The following is a 22737-nucleotide window of genomic DNA, read 5'->3' as shown; positions in this document are numbered from 1 at the left end:
TCTGCGTGTGAGAGTGAGTGCTGTTGTTATTGAGCCCACTGACTGCCTCGGTAGCGCGGATCACTCAGGCGCGGGCAGAGGCTGGACGGAGTTGACGGGAACGCGCAGTGCCATAAGTTAACGGGAAAGAGATCTCTGCTGTCAAACCGACCTCCGCCTCACTTCTGATAGCTGCCCTCGGAGCTTTCTGTGGCTCTGACTGACTCCCCACCTTTCCAGCATTCTCTTTCTTTTTCATAGTCTCCCTGTTTTTCTCTCTCTCCCTCTTTCTCTCCATACCAGTACAAACAGCTTTCTGGACGATTTTAACGGACACCTCGTGGAACGTTCTTTTTTTTTGCGTTTACAAGCTGTGATTATTTTCTTCACCAACACCAATTGACTGATGACCATTATCAATGTGTACTTTTTTCGGTGTCTGATGACTTATTGATTTTTCGGGGTTAAATATAGTATGCGGGCTCTGCCCTCGAGCTGCGCCCTGAGAGGGACCCCATGAGTTCCACTAAGTGTGACAAGACCCCACGGTGCTCTTGGACATTTCGGAATTCTACTTGCTCGTGCGCGGCCTGCAACCATGGAGCGGTCACGGGTCGGTCTCCTGTTCCTCGCGCTCTGCCTTTTACTTGTGGTGAGTAGATGTCACCTATAGGTAGGTTCTGTGGCGATTTTAATATGTAAATCTTGGTGGGACAAAAATAAAAATACTATGCATAACAGCAAAGCCACTACACAATACTAAACAATACATTAATTGCACTATAACGGTGACAAACGTTGTCCACAAACGGTTAGGGCCGATATAAAGCTGTCCCAACAGCAGAGCTTTCTTTTCAGCACCATGGAGTGAATCCTTATCACTGCTACACCTGGCTATCAGCGGCGCCTTGTCTGGCAGCTAAATAGTTAATTCAGCCTAATTTACTGTCTTTTAAAGAACATGGCTGACTTGCTTAAACAAATGTAGTTTCTACTGACAATTGAGATGTACAAACTATGGCATTAGGGGATCACAGCGAATAAAAGCCAATTCATAATTTCGATTAAGACATTAATGAGCGAGCTAGGATGGACGTAGTCAATTTAACTATTTGTTTAGCACTTTTGAAATGTAAAGTGACAGAATTCAGAACATGGGCCGTTTTTACAGTGTTCTACCTGTACAACAAGTCAGAACCGTAGGATAAATAAAGGGGGCATATAAGCAAACAATCAAAGCTCTTACAATATTCAATGATTCTATTTCTCTAAAACAGGCTAATGGCTCCATGTGCACCACCAAGTCAGAACAGTAGGCTAAGTTATGAGGGGGAAAGGGACCACATTATTAGGATGAGGCACATGGGCTACTAACAGCTTACTACACAACAAACACTTAGTATTGCTTTCTTTGCTACAGTATACATATCTCCCTGGCATATTACATAATTTACACAGCAGCAGCATACAAAACATTTTTTGGACTCACCTTGTTGTGCTGTGCTCACTTGAACAGGAAGGTGGCACGGCAGTCCTTGTGGGAAAATTTTGGCATCAAAGTCTGGCATTCTCTGGATTTATGGTGCTTTCAAAACAACTCTGGAAAAAAACAATATTGAATCATGATGTCAGTGATCTTCTGGTCGGAGCTCTAGAAAGAGGCCTGAGTTCCATATCTGGAATTCTGAGTAGGATGTATTTTCCCAGTCGGAGCTCGTTTTTCTCAGAGTTGCCTGTTGTCTCAAACTCTTAGATTTCCCAGTTCCGAGTTTCCAGATGTTTTGAATGCGGCAGAAGTCATGTGAATGTCATGTGAATGTTTATCCTTTTAAGCCTGGAAAGAGACCATTAAAACCAGACTTGGACCACACACCCACTCCACTTAATAGCAGGATAGTGATTGCTTTGCAACGCTTGCAGTTAGTCACTGATTCTTTCCAAACCACTCATTGTATAATTTGCGATTTCCAACTTGTTGTGTAATGTTTATGTCCAATGGCCGATGAGCTCCGATACGTTTTATCTATAATTTTTCTATATATGACAAGGATTGAAAAGGATTTACCAGTAGATTGTCGACCTGATTCATGATGATGACTGCTTGTTTAGCTTGCTAGCTAAGATTTTGAAAGTATGATGTTGACATGATCAGTCCAAGGTAGATATAACGTGATTTGACATCATTTTATCTGTGGCCAATGACCTTGAGCCTTTTGGATGGGCACTTCTAATGTAAGTCGATGGCAGTACCCAAGGGGCTTGAATTTTCGAGCGGTGATGTAGTGTCCTCATGAGTGACAGAACACTGAGCCAATCACTGCGCAACTAGAGAACATTACCAACTACTATGATCCGAATTTTCCGCTGGCTGCCCCACCACCACAGAAAGCACTGAGCTAGGCTGAAATACCTGCATTTTGGAGCTGCCTTAGTCAAGAAAACAAAAAAGAGACCATGTTTGTATGCGGCTTTATTAACTCAGTTATATATTTTTTGACATTGTTTGCAAACTGATATGTGGCACGTATTAATGCCAAAATAAAGTGCAAAACAGCTGGGCCTCAAAACAGGTTTGTAAACAATAACGGGTCGCCACTGGGTAGGTGCACTGTAGAAAGTAATTGCCCAACTCATTAAACCAATTGAATAAGGGTTACTCAAAGATCTCCAACTGCCTGTAGAACTCAAATCATATATGTGGTACTCACTCAGATGTAAATCGGATGTTCTAATAACTTCATGTTTTGGAGTATTGTTAACAAATATTCGGTTATTGAGTAAATATAACTTTATTTATTTGCTCTGCTAATCTAACGTTATTGAGTTTTTACAATGTATGATTATTTAAAGTCATTCTAACATGTATTAAATAAGTTGTTCTTACTTGAGTCTATTATGTTATACATCATTATTTAAAATAACAAAGTAGTAGTCAGACACATTGATATTTGAGTGAAAAACACTTGATTGATCTATGTTGTGCTTAATCAGTCATTTCCAAGTGTTCTTTTATCCCTCAGAAATGTGTAGACTTTGTCAAGCAACTAGTTACTGACAACAACAAAAAACAATTTAGGCAATTTAGGCCTCAACCACTCCACAAAGGTGATTTCTGTGATAATATGGAGGAATGAAAAATGATTTCTCCTTTGTAAAAGCCTATCAGTGGTGGACAGCTAAGCTGAAAATGTGGACGCAATGGTAAACTTTGTGACATCTGAAATAGAGGTAGATGTATGTACTCTGAAAAATATAGAGCCACTATAACTGAAGAAAATATAATGTAAATGCATATTTAGTTTCCAGTCAATGTCTTTATACCAAGTCGAGATTCTCATCAGTCAGCTGCAATTGGAAGTGAGTTGATAGCCCATAGCGTTCTTTCATGGTATGCTAGAGGGCTTTCAGAAAGTATTCATACCCCAGGACTTATTCCACATTGTGTTGTGTTACAGCCTGAATTCAAAATTGATTAAAAAAATAAAATAATAATCACCCATCTACAGTTGAAGTCGGAAGTTTACATACACTTATGTTGGAGTCATTAAAACTCGTTTTTCAACCACTCCACAAATTTATTGGCAAGTCGGTTAGGACATCTACTTTGTGCATGATACAAGTCATTTTTCCAACAATTGTTTACAGACAGATTATTTCACTTATAAATCACTGTATCACAATTCCAGTGGGTCAGAAGTTTACATACACTAAGTTGACTGTGCCTTTAAACAGCTTGGAAAATTCCAGAAAATGATGTCATGGCTTTAGAAGCTTCTGATAGGCTAATTGACATCATATGAGTCAATTGGAGGTGTACCTGTGGATGTATTTCAAGGCCTACCTTCAAACTCAGACCTCAGAAAAAAAATTGTAGACCTCCACAAGTCTGGTTCATCCTTGGGAGCAATTTCCAAACGCCTGAAGATACCATGTTTATCTATACAAACAATAGTATGCAAGTATAAACATCATGGGACCATGCAGCCGTCATACCGCTCAGGAAGGAGTGCAAAAAAGTGCAAATCAATCCCAGAACAACAGCAAAGGACCTTGTGAAGATGCTGGAGGAAGCAGGTACAAAAGTATCAATATCCACAGTAAAACGAGTCCTATATCGACATAACCTGAAAGGCCGCTCAGCATGGAAGAAGCTGCTCCAAAACCGCAATAAAAAAGCCAGACGACGGTTTGCAACTGCACATGGGGACAAAGATCGTACTTTTTTAAGAAATGTCCTCTGGTCTGATGAAACAAAAATAAAACTGTTTTGCCATAATGATCATCGTTATGTTTGGATGAAAAAGGGGGAGGCTTGCAATTATGTGGATATATTGAAGCAACATCTCAAGACATCAGTCAGGAAGTTAATGCTTGGTCGTAAATGTGTCTTCAAAATGGACAATGACCCCAAGCATACTTCCAAAGTTGTGGCAAAATGGCTTAAGGACAACAAAGTCGAGGTATTGGAGTGGCCATCACAAAACCCTGACCCCAATCCTATAGAAAAGTTGTGGGCAGAACTGAAAAAGTGTGTGCGAGAAAGGAGGCCTGCAAACCTGACTCAATTACACCAGCTCTGTCAGGAGGAATGGGCCAAAATCGACCCAACTTATTGTGGGAAGCTTGTGGAAGGCTACCCGAAACGTTTGACCCAAGTTAAACAATTTAAAGGCAATGCTACCAAATACTAATTGAGTGTATGTAAACTTCTGGCCCACTGGGAATGTAATGAAAGAAATAAAAGCTGAAATAAATCATTCTCTCTACTATTATTCTGACATTTCACATTCTTAAAATAAAGTGGTGATCCTAACTGACCTAAGACATGGAATTGTTACTAGGATTGAATGTCAGGAGTTGTGAAAACTGAGTTTAAATGTATTTGGCTAAGGTATATGTAAACGTTCAACACAATACCCCATAATGACAAAGTGAAAGCATGTTTTTAGAAATCTTTGCAAATTTATTGAACATGAAATACATATATCTAATTTACATAAGTAAATCAAAGAAGGATCTTTGGCAGCGATTACGGCTGTGAGTCTTTCTGGGTAAGTGTCTAAGACCTTTCCACACCTGGATTGTTGAACATTTGCCCATTATTCTTTTCAAAATTCTTCAAGCTCTGTCAAATTGGTTGTTGATCATTGCTAGACAACCATTTTCAAGTCTTGCCAGATTTAAGTCAAAACTGTAACTCGTCCACTGAGGAACATTCACTGTCATCTTGGTAAGCAACTCAAGTGTATATTTGGCCTTGTGTTTAAGTTTATGGTCCTGCTGAAAGGTGAATTCATCTCCCAGTGTCTGGTGGAAAGCAGACTGAAGCAGGTTTTCCTCTAGGATTTTGCCTGTGCTCCATTCTATTTTTTATCCTGAAAAACTCCCCAGTCCTTAACGATTACAAGCATACCAATAACATGATGCACCTACCACTATGGAGAGTGGTACTCAGTAATGTGTTGTATTGGATATGTCTCAAACATAACACTTTATGTTCAGGACAAAAAGTTAATTGCTTTGCCACATTTTTTGCAGTTTTACTTTAGTGCCTTGTTACAAACAGGATGTTTTGGATTATTTTTATTCTGTACAAGCTTCCTTCTTTTCACTTTGTTAATTAGTTTGGTATTGTGGAGTAAATACAATGTAGTTGATCCATCCTCAGTGTTCTCCTATCAAAGACAAACTCCGTAACTGTTTTAAAGTCACCATTGGCCTCATGGTGAAATCCCTAAGCGTTTCCTTTCTCTGAGTTAGGAAGGACACCTGTATCGTTGTAGTGACTGGGTGTTTTGATACACCATCCTCAGCTTAATTAATAACTTCACCATGCTCAAAGGGATATTCAAAGTCTGCTTTTTTTACCCATCTCCCAATAGGTGCCCATTGGAAAACCTCCCTGGTCTTTGTGTCTGAATCTGTGTTTTTAATTCACTGCTCAACTGAGGGACCTTACAGATAATTGTATGTGTGGGGTACAGAGATGAAGTAGTCATTAAAATATCATGTTAAACACTATTATTGCACACAGTTTGTCCATTCAACTTATTATGTGACTTGTTAATGTAACGGTCGTCTGTGGAAGAAGGAGTAGACCAAAGCGCAGCGTGGTACGTGTTCATGATGTTTATTATAACTTGAACACTGAAACAAAAAACAAAGAGGAACAAAACGCAACAGCTCTGTCAGGTGAACACACCAAACAGAAAACAACTACCCACACAAACCCTGTGGGAAAAGGCTACCTAAGTATGGTTCCCAATCAGAGACAACGATAGACAGCTGTCCCTGACTGAGAACCATAACCGGCCAAAGCAAGGAAATACCAAAACATAGAAAAACGGACATAGAATGCCCACCCTAGTCACACCCTGGCCTAACCAAAATAGAGAACAAAACCCTCTCTATGGCCAGGGCATGACAGTTAAGCACATGTTTACTTCTGTACTTATTTAGGCTTGCCATAACAAAGGAGTTGAATACTTATTGACTAAAGACAGTTCAGTTTTCATTTTTATTCATTTCTAAAAATGTAGAAAAACATCATTCCACTTTGACGTTATGGGATAAACGCAATTGAATCTATTTTAAAGTCAAAACAACAAAATATGGAAAAGTCAAGGGGTGTGAATATTATCTGAAGGCACAGTAAAAGCCTGATGGCAACGGCGCCCGTTTCGCCCATATAGGTGGCCATTTTAGGTCGTACCGGTATGTCAGATTAGCTCAATCGGCAATTTATCAGCCTCGGAGCACCACAGAAACACAGCACTTTGAATGAATGACAGACACATGTTCATAACAAGTGGCTAAGGATGAAATGTATCAAAATATCTATTCAAAACATGAAAAAAATACAAAATATTGACTATAAATGTCTGAAAATGTTTAAATATATACTTATTTTGGGGAATTTAAACCATTTACTTGTGTTCAAAAGGTTAATAAAATTGAAACTGTTACTGCTTGACAGAGGGTGTCTTTGCAATCCATTATCAATTTGGTGTAAAAAATGACCCCAATTGGCACTTTTAAGCTAAAAATGTGTTGGTTAATCCTATTGTTACTTAATTTGATCCAGGGTGGGTTCTCTTCAGACAGACAACTCTCCCAACAAATCACAAGGCAGACATGCCAGAACATTGCGATTAAAAACCAAAGTTTGCAGGCAAAACCTTTGCAGTGGTTCTTGTGAAAGTAGTTGAAGCAAACTAGCCACTTGCGAAATGCACTCATTAAAAGTTACCTCTGTGATCTCCATCTTGCTAGCTACTATTTAGTATTTTATTCAAGTGAATAAAGTAATGACTTAGTTCCCCTATACCAAACTGACGTTCTATTACATACAGACGTGTTAAACCGGAATATTTGAAAATTGTGGGAGGCAACCTGGATGTCTAGAGAGACTTCTGTCTGTCTGTCTGTCTGTCTGTCTGTCTGTCTGTCTGTCTGTCTGTCTGTCTGTCTGTCTGTCTGTCTGTCTGTCTGTCTGTCTGTCTGTCTGTCTGTCTGTCTGTCTGTCTGTCTGTCTGTCTGTCTGTCTGTCTGTCTGTCTGTCTGTCCCTCTCTTTCTCTCGCTCTCTCTCTGTCTCTCTTTGTCCCTCTCCCTCTAAATTACATATTATAGGATGTTACATGTTTCCATTGGTAGTGGTGAGATAACGTTTGATTGGCTGAGACAGTAACGGGGAACTGTGTGATTGGTTGAGACAGTAATGAGGTTGTGGGTTATTGGTTGTTTGTGTTCTGGTGACAGTAGAGTTGATAAATCAGCTCCAAAAGGAACAGAGATGCCAAGAGGATGCGGCCGATGCAGGGGAAGGAGTGAAAGGTGTAATCACAATGATAGTCTGGAACTGTGGTAGAGCGAAGCGTTAATTCACAATATAAACTTCATAGATCTCCCAGCTTAACTACTCACACACACGGATGCACACATACACACATGCACACACAATACAAGCATATGAACACCACACACGGTTTATGTTTGTCTGTAAGTGAATATCCTAAAGCCTGCAAGTCAGAAGACATACCTAGCACAGGGATGGCTGTGTGTGTGTCTGTCTGTGTGTTTGTGTTAAGTGGAGGGGGTTGTTCTTGGTTTGTTTGTTTGGATGTTCCTGTTGCCTGTGGTCACGATAAGTACCCAATGCCTTTAACCCTCTCCACACAGTGAGCTCTGTCCAAAGGAATGCAAGAATCTCTCTCTCTCTCTCCGTCTCTTTTCCATCTCTCTTTACACTCCCCCTCTCTCTTTCCACCCTTATGTCTTTCTCCCTCTCTCACAGTGTTTCTCATGTAGTTCAATATTCCAAATGGTACAACCAATATGTCTGCCTAAAGTAGATGAGTGGAGGAGACAAGGAGAAGAAAAGAGAAGACGAGGAGAGAAGACGAGGAGTGGAGGCAGTTAAGACCGTTGAGACACATCCATTGACTGTCTTTCTACTCCCTCTCTGTGTAGAAAGTCAGTGGGCGAAATCCCACGTGTCACTTCCTCTGGGAGCTGCAGAGGGCAGAGCTAGTATGTCACTATGAGCTGAAGAAACAATCCATGGAGCCTGCAGGTAGACACATTCTCTCTCACACACATACACACACACACACACACACACACACACACACACACATACAGGTTCGACATGCATGAGTGGTTGTGTGTGTGTTCATTTTCTTATTACCTGTTTGTACGTGTTTACACCAAGCTTAGCTGTAGTGAAAGTGGACAGAATCGTATCTGTTGGTACACAGGGTCCCCTAACGCCTGTGACCTGTGTCTGCTTTCCCACGGGGTGTGTGTGTGTTTGTTTGTTTGGTGTGTGTGTGTGTGTGTGTGTGTGTGTGTGTGTGTGTGTGTGTGTGTGTGTGTGTGTGTGTGTGTGTGTGTGTGTGTGTGTGTGTGTGTGTGTGTGTGTGTGTGGTGTGTGTGTGTGTGTGTGTGTAGGCTGTGGTGGCCTATGGGACAACATTTCGTGTTGGGCCCCAGCAGCAGTAGGGGAGGTGGTGACTCTCTCCTGCCCCCCTGCTCTCACACACCTCTTCGGACGCCAAGGTAAACACAAATCCATTCCTCCATCCCGCTGTACCTCAATCATTCCATCAACCATACTGTACATCCCGTCAGGATAAAAATTCTAGTTGCAAATGAAATGTATTAGTGGCCTCTCGATGACCTCACTCTGAGGTTAGGGGTCACCATAAAGCAGGATTTAGCACCCTGAAAGACCTTCTCCTGAGGCTTAGGCCGGTGCCTGTAACCCAACTAAAGGTCTGTCCAGAAGATAGAATCATCTACAGTTCACTCTGACCCACTATTGTCATGGTCTGGGCCTGTGTAACGGCTGGCGGGAGAGAGAGTAGACCAAGGCGCAGCGGAGTTAGTGTTCATCATTGAATTTAATTACAGAAAGAACACTATACAAAACAAAACAAGAAAACCGACAGCCAAACAGTCCTGTCAGGTACAAACCACACAACAGAAACAATTACCCACAAAACCCAAAGGAAAAACATGCTCCTTATGTGTGACTCCCAATCAGCAACAACGAACTTCAGCTGTGCCTGATTGGGAGCCACACACGGCCCAAAACAAAGAAATACCAAAAACCTAGAAAACGAACATAGAACGCCCACCCAATGTAACACCCTGGCCTAACCAAAATAAAGAACAAAAACCCCTCTCTATGGCCAGGGCGTTACAGCCTGGCACTGAGGGAACCAACAGATAAGGAATGAGCATATAACGAGTGGTTTGTTCTTCACTCGGCAGTAGATTGCTGCGAGACTATCCGGAGGACCGTGTCTGTCTCCCGTTGCACCCGTCTGTATGTCTATCTGTCTATTAAACTTTTTAAAATATAGTATGTGTTGGCCTTATCTTTTTGTTTTCACACCTTGGGTATATTCACGATTCCTGACAATCCCTCCTTCTATTCCTGTATGTTCTCTTTTAGGAAACATCAGTAGGAACTGTACCGAGGCTGGCTGGTCCCTAGTCTACCCCAGCCTCAGCACTGTCTGCTGGTCCAGCGACAACAAACCCAACATGGTAGGGTTACCACAGCAACTCCAGAGTTCTTCATTCTACTGAACCAGAATGAAGAAACAGACTCCATTCACTACTTAATCACTATACAGCCAGACACTGCACTGAGCTGGGACAGGTTGTTCAAGCAGTTGTGACTCAAATGGAAACTTCTCTTTTGTCTGCTTGATGATAGTGGGTTATAAGGTCAGGGAGCCCAGGGAAATTACATTTTGATCCCTCCAAACATTTCACAATGTTTGTCATACCCTACCTCTGAGTGTATGTGTACTCCCTGTGGGTCTGAGGTGTCCTGTACGACGAGAGTAGAGAGTCATAGGGCTTACGTGGCCTGGCTAGGTTATTGCAGGGATATAGGAGACTGCATTCCAGTGCTCAAAGGTCATATTGAGCCTTAATCAGTAGTTGTTCCCAGCCTTGTTTCTTTAATGGCATGTTCTTAGCCTGGTTAACAAACAGGCTAAACTGCAATGTAACTACCAGGTTATAGAAAATATCTGGAACTGGTATCTGGTATCTCTCTCTCTCTCTCTCTCTCTCTCTCTCTCACACTCTCTCTCTCCGTCCTCATCCTCAGTGATTCCATATGGTTGATCTTTGGTGGTATGACAGCCTCTGTGGTTGAGTTAGTCCAGACCCTCCCAGGTGTTCCATTGAGATTCCACAGTCAGAGGAGAGGATTCTGTCTGGAAGAGGAAGGGATGAAGGGGTTCCATGCCTTACAACTCTGTTGAGAGGAGTCTGGACTTTCTCCCCAAATAGGGTTAAGGTCAGGGGTCAGAGGTGAAAGGTTAAAGTTAGGGCTTATTGTTTGGGATTAGAGACAAAGCACAATATTAAGGTTTGAACAGTTTTATGTTTGAATGTTGATATATGTGTCAATTGTTTGTGTGTGATATGTGTTTAAGTGTGTGCGTGTGTGTTTGTAAGTGTGTGAATGCATGTGTGTGTCTCAGATGGTGTCTCAAGCAACAAGCTCTCACAGTTTCACTGCAGAATCCGATGTTTTGTCCATAAACGTACATTTTGGAGGATAGGGGAGACCAGGGTTGGTTGTCTTACAAGTCTCTTTTCAACATTAATAGAAAGACCAAGGTTCTGGGTTGAAATAGGGCTCATTTGTATACTCACATCTTCAAATCAAATCAAAGTTTATTTGTCACGTGCGCCGAATACAACAGTGAAATGCTTACTTACTAACCAATAGTTCAAAAAAGGAATTAGGTGAACAATAGGTAAGTAAAGAAATAAAACAACAGTAAAAAGACAGTTGAAAATAACAGTAGCGAGGCTACATACAGACACCAGTTAGTCAGGCTGATTGAGGTAGTATGTACATGTAGATATGGTTAAAGTGACTATGCATATATGATGAACAGAGAGTAGCAGTAGCGTAAAAGAGGAGTTGGCATGCGGTGGGTGGTTGGGACACAATGCAGATAGCCCGGTTAGCCAATGTGCGGGAGCACTGGTTGGTCGGGCCAATTGAGGTAGTATGTACATGAATGTATAGTTAAAGTGACTATGCATACATGATAAACAGAGAGTAGCAGCAGCATAAAAGAGAGGTGGGGGGAGGGGGGGGCACACAATGCAAATAGTCCGGGTAGCCATTTGAGAGAGAGAGAACAATCTATGACTGGGGTGGCTGGGGTCTTTGACAATATTTAGGGCCTTCCTCTGGCACCGCCTGGTGTAGAGGTCCTGGATGGCAGGCAGCTTAGCCCCAGTGATGTACTGGGCCGTACGCACTACCCTCTGTAGTGCTTTGCGGTCGGAGGCCGAGCAATTGCCGTACCAGGCAGTGATGCAACCGGTCACGATGCTGTCAATGTTGCAGCTGTAGAACCTTTTGAGGATCTCAGGACTTATGCAAAATCTTTTTAGTTTCCTGAGGAGGAATAGGCTTTGTCGTGCCCTCTTCACGACTGTCTTGGTGAGTTTGGACCTTGATAGTTTGTTGTTGATGTGGACACCAAGGAACTTGAAGCTCTCAACCTTCTCTACAGCCCCGTCGATGAGAATGGGGGCGTGCTCGGTCCTCCTTTTCCTGTAGTCCACAATCATCTCCTTAGTCTTGGTTACGTTGAGGGATAGGTTGTTATTCTGGCACCACCCGGCCAGGTCTCTGACCTCCCCCCTATAGGCTGTCTCGTCGTTGTCGCTTGCGTCCCACCTACTCAACAGCCAGTGTAATCCCGTGGCGCGTTATTCAAATACCTCAAAAATGCAAAAACTTCAATTTTTCAAACATATGACTATTTTACACCATTTTAAAGACAAGACTCTCATTAATCTAACCACACTGTCCGATTTCAAAAAGGCATTACAATGAAAGCAAAACATTAGATTATGTCAGCAGAGTACCCAGCCAGAAATAATCAGACACCCATTTTTCAAGCTAGCTTATAATGTCACATAAACCCAAACCACAGCTAAATGCAGCACTAACCTTTGATGATCTTCATCAGATGACAACCCTAGGACATTATGTTATACAATACATGCATGTTTTGTTCAATCAAGTTCATATTTATATCAAAAACCAGCTTTTTACATTAGCATGTGACTAGCATGTGACTAGCATTCCCACCGAACACTGCCGGTGAATTTACTAAATTACTCACGATAAACGTTCACAAAAAACATAACAATTATTTAAAGAATTATAGATACAGAACTCCTCTATGCACTCGATATGTCCGATTTTAAAATAGCTTTTCGGTGAAAGCACATTTTGCAATATTCTCAGTAGATAGCCCGGCATCACAGGGCTAGCTATTTAGACACCCAGTAAGTTTAGCCTTCACCAAACTCCGATTTACTATTAGAAAAGTTTGATTACCTTTGGTGTTCTTCGTCAGAATGCACTCCCAGGACTGCTACTTCAATAACAAATGTTGGTTTGGTCCCAAACAATCCATTGTTATATCCAAACAGCGGCGTTTTGTTCGTGCGTTCAAGACACTATCCGAAAGGGTAAATAAGGGTGGCGAGCATGGCGCATTTCGTGACAAAAAATTTCTAAATATTCCATTACCGTACTTCGAAGCATGTCAACCGCTGTTTAAAATCAATTTTTATGCCATTTTTCTCGTAAAAAAGCGATACTATTCTGACCGGGAAAGCCTGTATACGTACAAAGAGAGAGAAAATAAATACATCTCGTGCACGAGCGTGAGTCTCAGAGTACTCTGACCAGCCACTATCCAAACGCGATAATGTGTTTCAGCCAGAGGCTCCCTCGATATCATTCAGCTTTTTCCCGGGTTCTGAGAGCCTATGGGAGCCGTAGGAAATGTCACGTTACGGCAAAGAATAAAAAGAGCCAAGATGAACAACAACTTGTCAGAGAGGGCGCTTCCTGTTTGGAATCTTCTCAGGTTTTTGCCTGCCATATGAGTTCTGTTATACTCACAGACACCATTCAAACAGTTTTAGAAACTTTAGGGTGTTTTCTATCCAAAGCCAATAATTATATGCATATTCTCGTTACTGGGCAGGAGTAGTAACCAGATTAAATTGGGTACGTTTTTTATCCGGCCGTGTCAATACTGCCCCCTAGCCCTAATAGGTTAAAGGTCTTACTCACGTCGGCTACGGAGAGCGTCATCGCACAGTCGTCCGGAACAGCTGATGCTCTCATGCATGCCTCAGTGTTGCTTGCCTCGAAGCGAGCATAGAAGTGATTTAGCTCGTCTGGTAGGCTCGTGTCACTGGGCAGCTCTTGGCTGTGCTTCCCTTTGTAGTCTGTAATAGTTTGCAAGCCCTGCCACATAAGCCGAGAGTCGGAGCCGGTGTAGTATGATTCAATCTTAGCCCTGTATTGACGCTTTGCCTGTTTGATGGTTTGTCGCAAGGCATAGCAGGATTTCTTGTCCCACACCTTGAAAGTGGCAGCTCTACCCTTTAGCTCAGTGCAAATGTTACCTGTAATCCATGGCTTCTGGTTGGGGTATGTACGTACAGTCACTGTGGGGACGACGTCCTCGATGCACTTATTGATAAAGCCAGTGACTGATGTGGTGTACTCCTCAATGTCATCGGAAGAATCCCGGAACATGTTCCAGTCTGTGATAGCAAAACAGTCCTGTAGTTTAGCATCCGCTTCATCTGATCATTTTTTTATAGACCGAGTCACTGGTGCTTCCTGCTTTAATTTTTGCTTGTAACTCCAACATGGAGTTATAAGCTATCAAACACACTTTGTACACTTGTGACAACCACCCCCATCACAGGGTTGGTTGTCACACACTATGGGGTTGGTCGTCAGAATGTTTACTAGTAGCTTATTCATTTTGTAAAAGGAAATTAAGCACTATAGTATACAGAGTCTTAGAAATAGCATTTCTTTGATCAAACAATATTCCCCAAAAAATGCATCATTTTATGCCTTGAGAAAAACCTTTGACATTTTGAGTAAATGTGGGTGTGTACATGTGTGAGTGTGTGGCAGACAAAAATATGTGTGTGAGAGAGAGGCAACAAACTCAGATAGCACAGATACCTCTGGCCAACGGATGTACCCATGATGCATTGGGCAGTTTAGACATGGTTTGCTCATGCCAAGATGTCTCACAGATGTGTATAGAATGCCTACATTCTAAATTCTACAGTTCTACATCGTTTAGACGTCAGCCAGGCGTCAACATTCTATTCTGATGTCTGCAATGTTTTACCAATATGCAAACGTTCTCCACACTACATATTCCCAACACATTTTGATATGTCGGCCAAAGCTGTTTGTGTTTACTTGTAATGGAGGTCTCTATAGCAACAGCATAAAATAGCTTGGGATTTATTATACTGTATACTGGCAGTGGCAATGTCCACGAACAATATAGTAATAATGTGTTTGATAGTGACAACTAACCCCACATTCTATATGACAACCATCCCCACCACTTCCTCCAATGCTAATTAAGATTTGTATTTGTGACTGAATTTATTAAGGATCCCCATTAGTTCCTGCCAAGGCAGCAGCTACTCTTCCTGGGGTCCAGCAACATTAAGGCCGTTTAAAATATTACATGACATTACATTTCATATCACTTTACCCAATACTTTTACTGAGTTACCTCAGGGCACTATTCCACTATCACATATTTACAATACAACATCAACTAACCTGTACCCCTGCACACTGACTCGTTACCGGTGCCCCCTGTATATAGCCTCGTTATTATTATTCTTATTGTATTACTTTTTACTTTAGTCTACATGGTAAATGTTTTCTTAACTCTACCGGAACTGCACAATTGGTTAAGGGCTTGTAAGTAAGCATTTCACGGTAAAGTCTACACTTGTTGTATTCAGCGCATGTGACAAATAAAGTTTGATTTGAACGTGTTTGTCTTATCATTTGTAAGTGTGTGTGTCTCTTCACAGTCCCCGCTGTTCCATAAGGTGTATTTTTACTGATTGTACTGCATGCATAAGTTACCTGATGTGGAAAGAGCAAACCCCAAGCCTACATTTATTTAACTAGGCAAGTCAGTTAAGAACAAATTCTTATTTACAATGATGGCCTAGGAACAGTGGGTTAACTGCCTTGTCCAGGGGCAGAACAACAGATTTTTACCTTGTCAGGATTCGATCTAGCAACCTTTCGGTTACTGGCCCAATGCTCTAACCACTAGGCTACCTGCTACCCCTTGATGGTTGCCCAAAGTGGTTGGGTTTGAAGTAATATCCCAACGTCCTGCTTACCTGGACGGACGTCGAATTTTGCAGTGGGTCTTCAGCAACCTGGCTAGGGGAATGTTGTTTATCAGGATGAGAAGATGATGTGGAGGAGAATGTTGTTTCTCAGGATGAGAAGGTGATGTGGAGGAGAATGTTGTTTATCAGGATGAGAAGGTGATGTGGAGGAGAATGTTGTTTCTCAGGATGAGAAGGTGATGTGGAGGAGAATGTTGTTTCTCAGGATGAGAAGGTGATGTGGAGGAGAATGTTGTTTCTCAGGATGAGAAGGTAATGTGGGGGAGAATGTTGTTTATCAGGATGAGAAGGTGATGGGGAGGAGAATGTTGTTTATCAGGATGAGAGGGTGATGGGGAGGAGAATGTTGTTTATCTGGATGAGAGGGTGATGGGGAGGAGAATGTTGTTTATCAGGATGAGAGGGTGATGGGGAGGAGAATGTTGTTTATCTGCATGAGAGGGTGATGGGGAGGAGAATGTTGTTTATCAGGATGAGAGGGTGATGGGGAGGAGAATGTTGTTTATCAGGATGAGAGGGTTATGGGGAGGAGAATGTTGTTTATCAGGATGAGAGGGTGATGGGGAGGAGAATGTTGTTTATCAGGATGAGAGGGTGATGGGGAGGAGAATGTTGTTTATCAGGATGAGAGGGTGATGGGGAGGAGAATGTTGTTTATCAGGATGAGAGGGTGATGGGGAGGAGAATGTTGTTTATCAGAATGAGAGGGTGATGGGGAGGAGAATGTTGTTTATCTGGATGAGAGGGTGATGGGGAGGAGAATGTTGTTTATCAGGATGAGAGGGTGATGGGGAGGAGAATGTTGTTTATCAGGATGAGAGGGTGATGGGGAGGAGAATGATGTTTATCTGGATGAGAGGGTGATGGAGAGGAGAATTTTGTTTATCCGGATGAGAGGGTGATGGGGAGGAGAATGTTGTTTATCTGGATGAGAGGGTGATGGGGAGGAGAATGTTGTTTATCAGGATGAGAGGGTGATGGGGAGGAGAATGTTGTTTATCTGCATGAGAGGGTGATGGGGAGGAGAATGTTGTTTATCTGGATGAGAGGGTGATGGGGAGGAGAATGTTGTTTATCAGGATGAGAGGGTGATGGGGAGGAGAATGTTGTTTATCAGGATGAGAGGGTTATGGAGAGGAGAATGTTGTTTATCTGGATGAGAGGGTGATGGGGAGAAGAATGTTGTTTATCAGGATGAGAGGGTGATGGAGAGGAGAATTTTGTTTATCCGGATGAGAGGGTGATGGAGAGGAGAATGTTGTTTATCAGGATGAGAGGGTGATGGGGAGGAGAATGTTGTTTATCTGGATGAGAGGGTGATGGGGAGAAGAATGTTGTTTATCAGGATGAGAGGGTGATGGAGAGGAGAATTTTGTTTATCCGGATGAGAGGGTGATGGGGAGGAGAATGTTGTTTATCAGGATGAGAGGGTGATGGGGAGGAGAATGTTGTTTATCTGGATGAGAGGGTGATGGGGAGGAGAATGTTGTTTATCAGGATGAGAGGGTGATGGAGAGGAGAATGTTGTTTATCCGGATGAGAAGGTGATGGGGAGGAGAATGTTGTTTATCAGGATGAGAAGGTGATGTGGAGGAGAATGTTGTTTATCAGGATGAGAAGGTGATGTGGAGGAGAATGTTGTTTATCAGGATGAGAGGGTGATGTGGAGGAGAATGTTGTTTATCAGGATGAGAGGGTTATGGGGAGGAGAATGTTGTTTATCAGGATGAGAAGGTGATGTGGAGGAGAATGTTGTTTATCAGGATGAGAAGGTGATGTGGAGGAGAATGTTGTTTATCAGGATGAGAAGGTGATGTGGAGGAGAATGTTGTTTATCAGGATGAGAAGGTGATGTGGAGGAGAATGTTGTTTATCAGGATGAGAAGGTGATGTGGAGGAGAATGTTGTTTATCAGGATGAGAAGGTGAAGTGGAGGAGAATGTTGTTTATCAGGATGAGAGGGTTATGGGGAGGAGAATGTTGTTTATCAGGATGAGAAGGTGATGTGGAGGAGAATGTTGTTTATCAGGATGAGAAGGTGATGTGGAGGAGAATGTTGTTTATCAGGATGAGAAGGTGATGTGGAGGAGAATGTTGTTTATCAGGATGAGAAGGTGATGTGGAGGAGAATGTTGTTTATCAGGATGAGAAGGTGATGTGGAGGAGAATGTTGTTTATCAGGATGAGAAGGTGATGTGGAGGAGAATGTTGTTTATCAGGATGAGAAGGTGATGTGGAGGAGAATGTTGTTTCTCAGGATGAGAAGGTGATGTGGAGGAGAATGTTGTTTATCAGGATGAGAAGGTGATGTTGTAACGGCTGTCTTTAGAGAGAGTGGACCAAAATGCAGCGGAGTTAGTGTTCATCGTATATTTAATGATCAAACGGACACTATACAATACAAAACAATAAACAGACAACCAAAACAGTCCTGTCACGTTTAACACAGTAACAAGAACAATTACCCACACCACACAACGGAAACGTAGGCAACTTATGTGTGACTCCCAATCAACCACAACCCTCTACAGCTGTGCTTGATTGGAAGTCACACGGCCAAAATTAAATGAAACAATAAAACACTTACTCCCTTCTGCCACGTCCTGACCCAACTACACCCTCTACTGGTCAGGACGTGACAGTACCCCCCCCTCAAGGTGCAGACCCCGGGATGCACCTAAAAAAAGGAAAACACAAAAAAAATCCCCAACAAAAAGGAACACCTAAACAATAAGGGAGGGAAGGGAGGGTGGCTGCCGTCACCGACGGCACTGTGCTACACCCTCCCTCCCCAACCCACCTATCCTGGAGGTGGCTCCGGTGCAGGACGTGGACCCTGCTCCACCCTCGGCGTCGCCCACTTTGGTGGAGCCGATAGCTGCACCAGGCAGACGGACCCCCCGAGCCGGGCCGGAGGACAGGAGGGCCCCTCGGGCCGGGCCGGGGAACAGGAGGGCCCCTCGGGCTGGGCCGGAGAGCAGGAGGGCCCCTCGGGCTGGGCCGGAGAGCATGCGGGCCCCTCGGGCTGGGCCGGAAGGCATGCGGGCCACTCGGGCTGGGCCGGAAGGCATGCGGGCCACTCGGGCTGGGCCGGAAGGCATGCGGGCCCCTCGGGCTGGGCCGGAAGGCATGCGGGCCCCTCGGGCTGGGCCGGAAGGCATGCGGGCCCCTCGGGCTGGGCCGGAAGGCATGCGGGCCCCTCGGGCTGGGCCGGAAGGCATGCGGGCCACTCGGGCTGGGCCGGAAGGCATGCGGGCCACTCGGGCTGGGCCGGAAGGCATGCGGGCCACTCGGGCTGGGCCGGAAGGCATGCGGGCCACTCGGGCTGGGCCGGAAGGCATGCGGGCCACTCGGGCTGGGCCGGAAGGCATGCGGGCCACTCGGGGTGGGCCGGAAGGCATGCGGGCCACTCGGGCTGGGCCGGAGGGCAGGAGGACCACTCGGGCTGGACCGGAGGGCAGGAGGACCACTCGGGCTGGACCGGAGGGCAGGAGGACCACTCGGGCTGATCCTGACAGGCCGGGCACCCTGGCAGATCAGGGCAGGCGGGCACCTCTGGCAGAACAGGGCAGTCCGGCCACTCTGGCAGAACAGGGCAGTCCGGCCACTCTGGCAGAACTGGGCAGTCCGGCCACTCCGGCAGAACAGGGCAGTCCGGCCACTCCGGCAGAACAGGGCAGTCCGGCCACTCTGGCAGTTCAGGGCAGTCCGGCCACTCTGGCAGTTCAGGGCAGTCCGGCCACTCCGGCAGTTCATGGCAGTCTGGCCTCTCTGGCGACTGTTGACTGGCGGGCAGCTCTGACGACTGTTGACTGGCGGGCAGCTCTGACGACTGTTGACTGGCGGGCAGCTCTGACGACTGTTGACTGGCGGGCAGCTCCGACGACTGTTGACTGGCGGGCAGCTCCGACGACTGTTGACTGGCGGGCAGCTCCGACTCAGGATTCACCAGGCTGGGGAGACATAACGGAGGCCTGGCTTGAGGAGGTGGCACAGGAGAGACCAGGGTGGAGAGACCCACTGGAGGACCGGTCCGTGGAGGAGACACGGGCTTGACCAGGATAGGGAGATCCACTGGAGGACTGGTCCGTGGAGGAGACACGGGCTTGACCAGGATAGAGAGACCCACTGGAGTACTGGTCCGTGGAGGAGGCACGGGCTTGACCAGGATAGGGAGACCCACTGGAGGACTGGTCCGTGGAGGAGGCACGGGCTTGACCAGGATAGGAAGACATGCAGGAGGCTTGGTTCTGGGCGTAGGTACAGGATGTGCAGGGCTGGGAAGACATGGAGGAGGCCTGTTTCTGGGCGCAGGCACAGTCTTTACCAGACAACCAGCACGCACCTCAGGACGAGTATGGAGAGCTGCCTCAGGTGACATCATACCCACGACACGCTCATTAGGGCGAATGCCGTACTTTATGCACCACACTAGCAGCTCTCTCATCTCTCTCTCTCCTAATTTTCCCATTAACCCCGTCACAGTCTCTGTCTCATAGCCCTCGCTCACCTCCAATGTCATCCCGACTGGCTCTGGTTCCGACCTCAGCTCCACCGACTGTCCCGTGTGCCCCCCCCCAAAAAAATATTGGGGCTGCCTCTCGCGCTCGTTGCGCTCTCTCTCCTCGTAGTATCGCCTCTCCGCTCTCGCCGCTTCAATCTCCCACTGCGGGAGGCGATAATCCCCAGCCTGAGTCCATGGTCCCTCTCCGTCCAGGATCTGTTCCCATGTCCATTTGTCCATAACGCAGTAGTCCTGCTGCTCCTTCCTCTTCCGCCGCTTGGTCCTGGTTTGGTGGGTAATTCTGTAACGGCTGTCTTTAGAGAGAGTGGACCAAAATGCAGCGGAGTTAGTGTTCATCGTATATTTAATGATCAAACGGACACTATACAATACAAAACAATAAACAGACAACCAAAACAGTCCTGTCACGTTTAACACAGTAACAAGAACAATTACCCACACCACACAACGGAAACGTAGGCAACTTATGTGTGACTCCCAATCAACCACAACCCTCTACAGCTGTGCTTGATTGGAAGTCACACGGCCAAAATTAAATGAAACAATAAAACACTTACTCCCTTCTGCCACGTCCTGACCCAACTACACCCTCTACTGGTCAGGACGTGACAGATGTGGAGGAGAATGTTGTTAATCAGGATGAGAAGGTGATGTGGAGGAGAATGTTGTTCATCAGGATGAGAAGGTGATGTGGAGGAGAATGGTGAAGAGCAGACAGACTAAGATATACACACACACTAGTTGTAGGTATTTCCCAACCTCTCGTGGTATGACATCTATGAGAGGAAAGGGGTAATTAATGCAGGTTTGAAGCTAAACAGCGCTGGTGAAACCATGGACATTATCTTTTGCATTCCAAACTGGTTGTGAAAGAAGCACTTGTAGAGACAGACTGTTTTGACATCAGCAAGGCTTTTTATTGTGCAGATAGAATGTATGCCTATGTGGGACAGTGTTTGTGTCTGTGTGTCCTTGATGTAGCTGGTGTGTTGTGATATGTGTGTGTACATGACTGTGTGTGTGTGTCCTCCAGCTGCTGTTCTACTCGGTGGTGAAGACTCTGTACACTCTGGGCCACAGTCTCTCCCTCATCGCTCTCATCACCTCTACACTCATTCTCTGTCTGTTCAGGTAACACACACACACACACATAGAGACACTTACATGCTTTGTGAAAGGAGTAGTGTTTTGGCAAGTTGTGTTCTTTGCTGTTTTTAATACAGGGGGTTATCAAGGATCCTTCTGGATGTTTATATTTCCCATAATTCACTTATAGACACTGTTAATAAACATTCTTATCATGACCCCATGTCTCACGTGTGAGTGTGTGTATGTGTGTGTGTGTGTGTGTGTGTGTGTGTATGTGTATGTGAGAGTGTGTGTTGTGCGTGCGTGTGAGTGTGTGTGTGTGTGTGTTTGTTTGTAGGAGGCTCCACTGTACTAGGAACTACATCCATGTGAACCTGTTTGTGTCGTTCATCTTGCGAGCTGTGGCCGTGCTGGTTAAAGACTCTGTCATCTTCTCCTATAATGAAAACACTGACTGTAGCACGCAGCCCTCACTGGTGAGATTCACACTGTATATTGCAAAATGTATGCCAATGTCTGTCTCCAAGGACTGTCTCCAAGGACTGTCTCCAAGGACTGTCTCCAATGTCTGTCTCCAATGACTGTCTCCAAGGACTGTCTCCAAGGACTGTCTCCAAGGACTGTCTCCAATGTCTGTCTCCAATGACTGTCTCCAATGTCTGTCTCCAAGGACTGTCTCCAAGGACTGTCTCCAATGACTGTCTCCAATGTCTGTCTCCAATGTCCGTCTCCAATGACTGTCTCCAATGTCCCCTCTCCAATGACTGTCTCCAATGACTGTCTCCAATGTCTGTCTCCAATGACTGTGTCCAATGACTGTCTCCAATGTCCGTCTCCAATGTCCGTCTCCAATGACTGTCTCCAATGACTGTCTCCAATGTCTGTCTCCAATGACTGTCTCCAATGTCTGTCTCCAATGACTGTCTCCAATGTCTGTCTCCAATGACTGTCTCCAATGACTGTCTCCAATGTCTGTCTCCAATGACTGTGTCCAATGACTGTCTCCAATGTCCGTCTCCTATGACCGTCTCCAATGTCCGTCTCCAATGACTGTCTCCAATGACTGTCTCCAATGTCTGTCTCCAATGACTGTCTCCAATGTCTGTCTCCAATGACTGTCTCCAATGACTGTCTCCAATGTCTGTCTCCAAGGACTGTCTCCAATGTCTGTCTCCAAGGACTGTCTCCAATGTTCGTCTCCAATGTCCGTCTCCCAAGTCCGTCTCCAATGACTGTCTCCAATGTCTGTCTCCAATGCCTGTCTCCAATGACTGTCTCCAATGTCTGCCTCTAAGGAATGTCTCCAATGTCCGTCTCCAATGTCTGTCTCCAATGTCTGTCTCCAATGACTGTGTCCAATGTCTGTCTCCAA

The 22737-nt window shown here is 44.8% G+C and overlaps 1 protein-coding gene across 1 annotated transcript in view; it reads left to right on the top strand.

Annotated features, from left to right (window-relative positions):
* The first annotated feature begins 229 nt into the window (after positions 1-229).
* Positions 230-22737, top strand: part of LOC106579482 (vasoactive intestinal polypeptide receptor 2) — a 26181-nt gene continuing 3673 nt past the window's right edge. The window contains exons 1-6 of the mRNA XM_014159429.3: positions 230-631; positions 8450-8552; positions 8930-9037; positions 9939-10033; positions 21310-21407; positions 21703-21841. Of these exons, the coding sequence (XP_014014904.1) occupies positions 578-631; positions 8450-8552; positions 8930-9037; positions 9939-10033; positions 21310-21407; positions 21703-21841 (597 nt within the window). The 5' untranslated portion in view covers positions 230-577. The remainder of the gene's footprint in view (positions 632-8449; positions 8553-8929; positions 9038-9938; positions 10034-21309; positions 21408-21702; positions 21842-22737) is intronic.

This window comes from Salmo salar, chromosome 19, assembly GCF_965601325.2.
Source record: "Salmo salar chromosome 19, fSalSal1, whole genome shotgun sequence".
NCBI lineage: Eukaryota > Metazoa > Chordata > Actinopteri > Salmoniformes > Salmonidae > Salmo > Salmo salar.
This window is presented reverse-complemented; position numbering and strand designations above follow the sequence as displayed.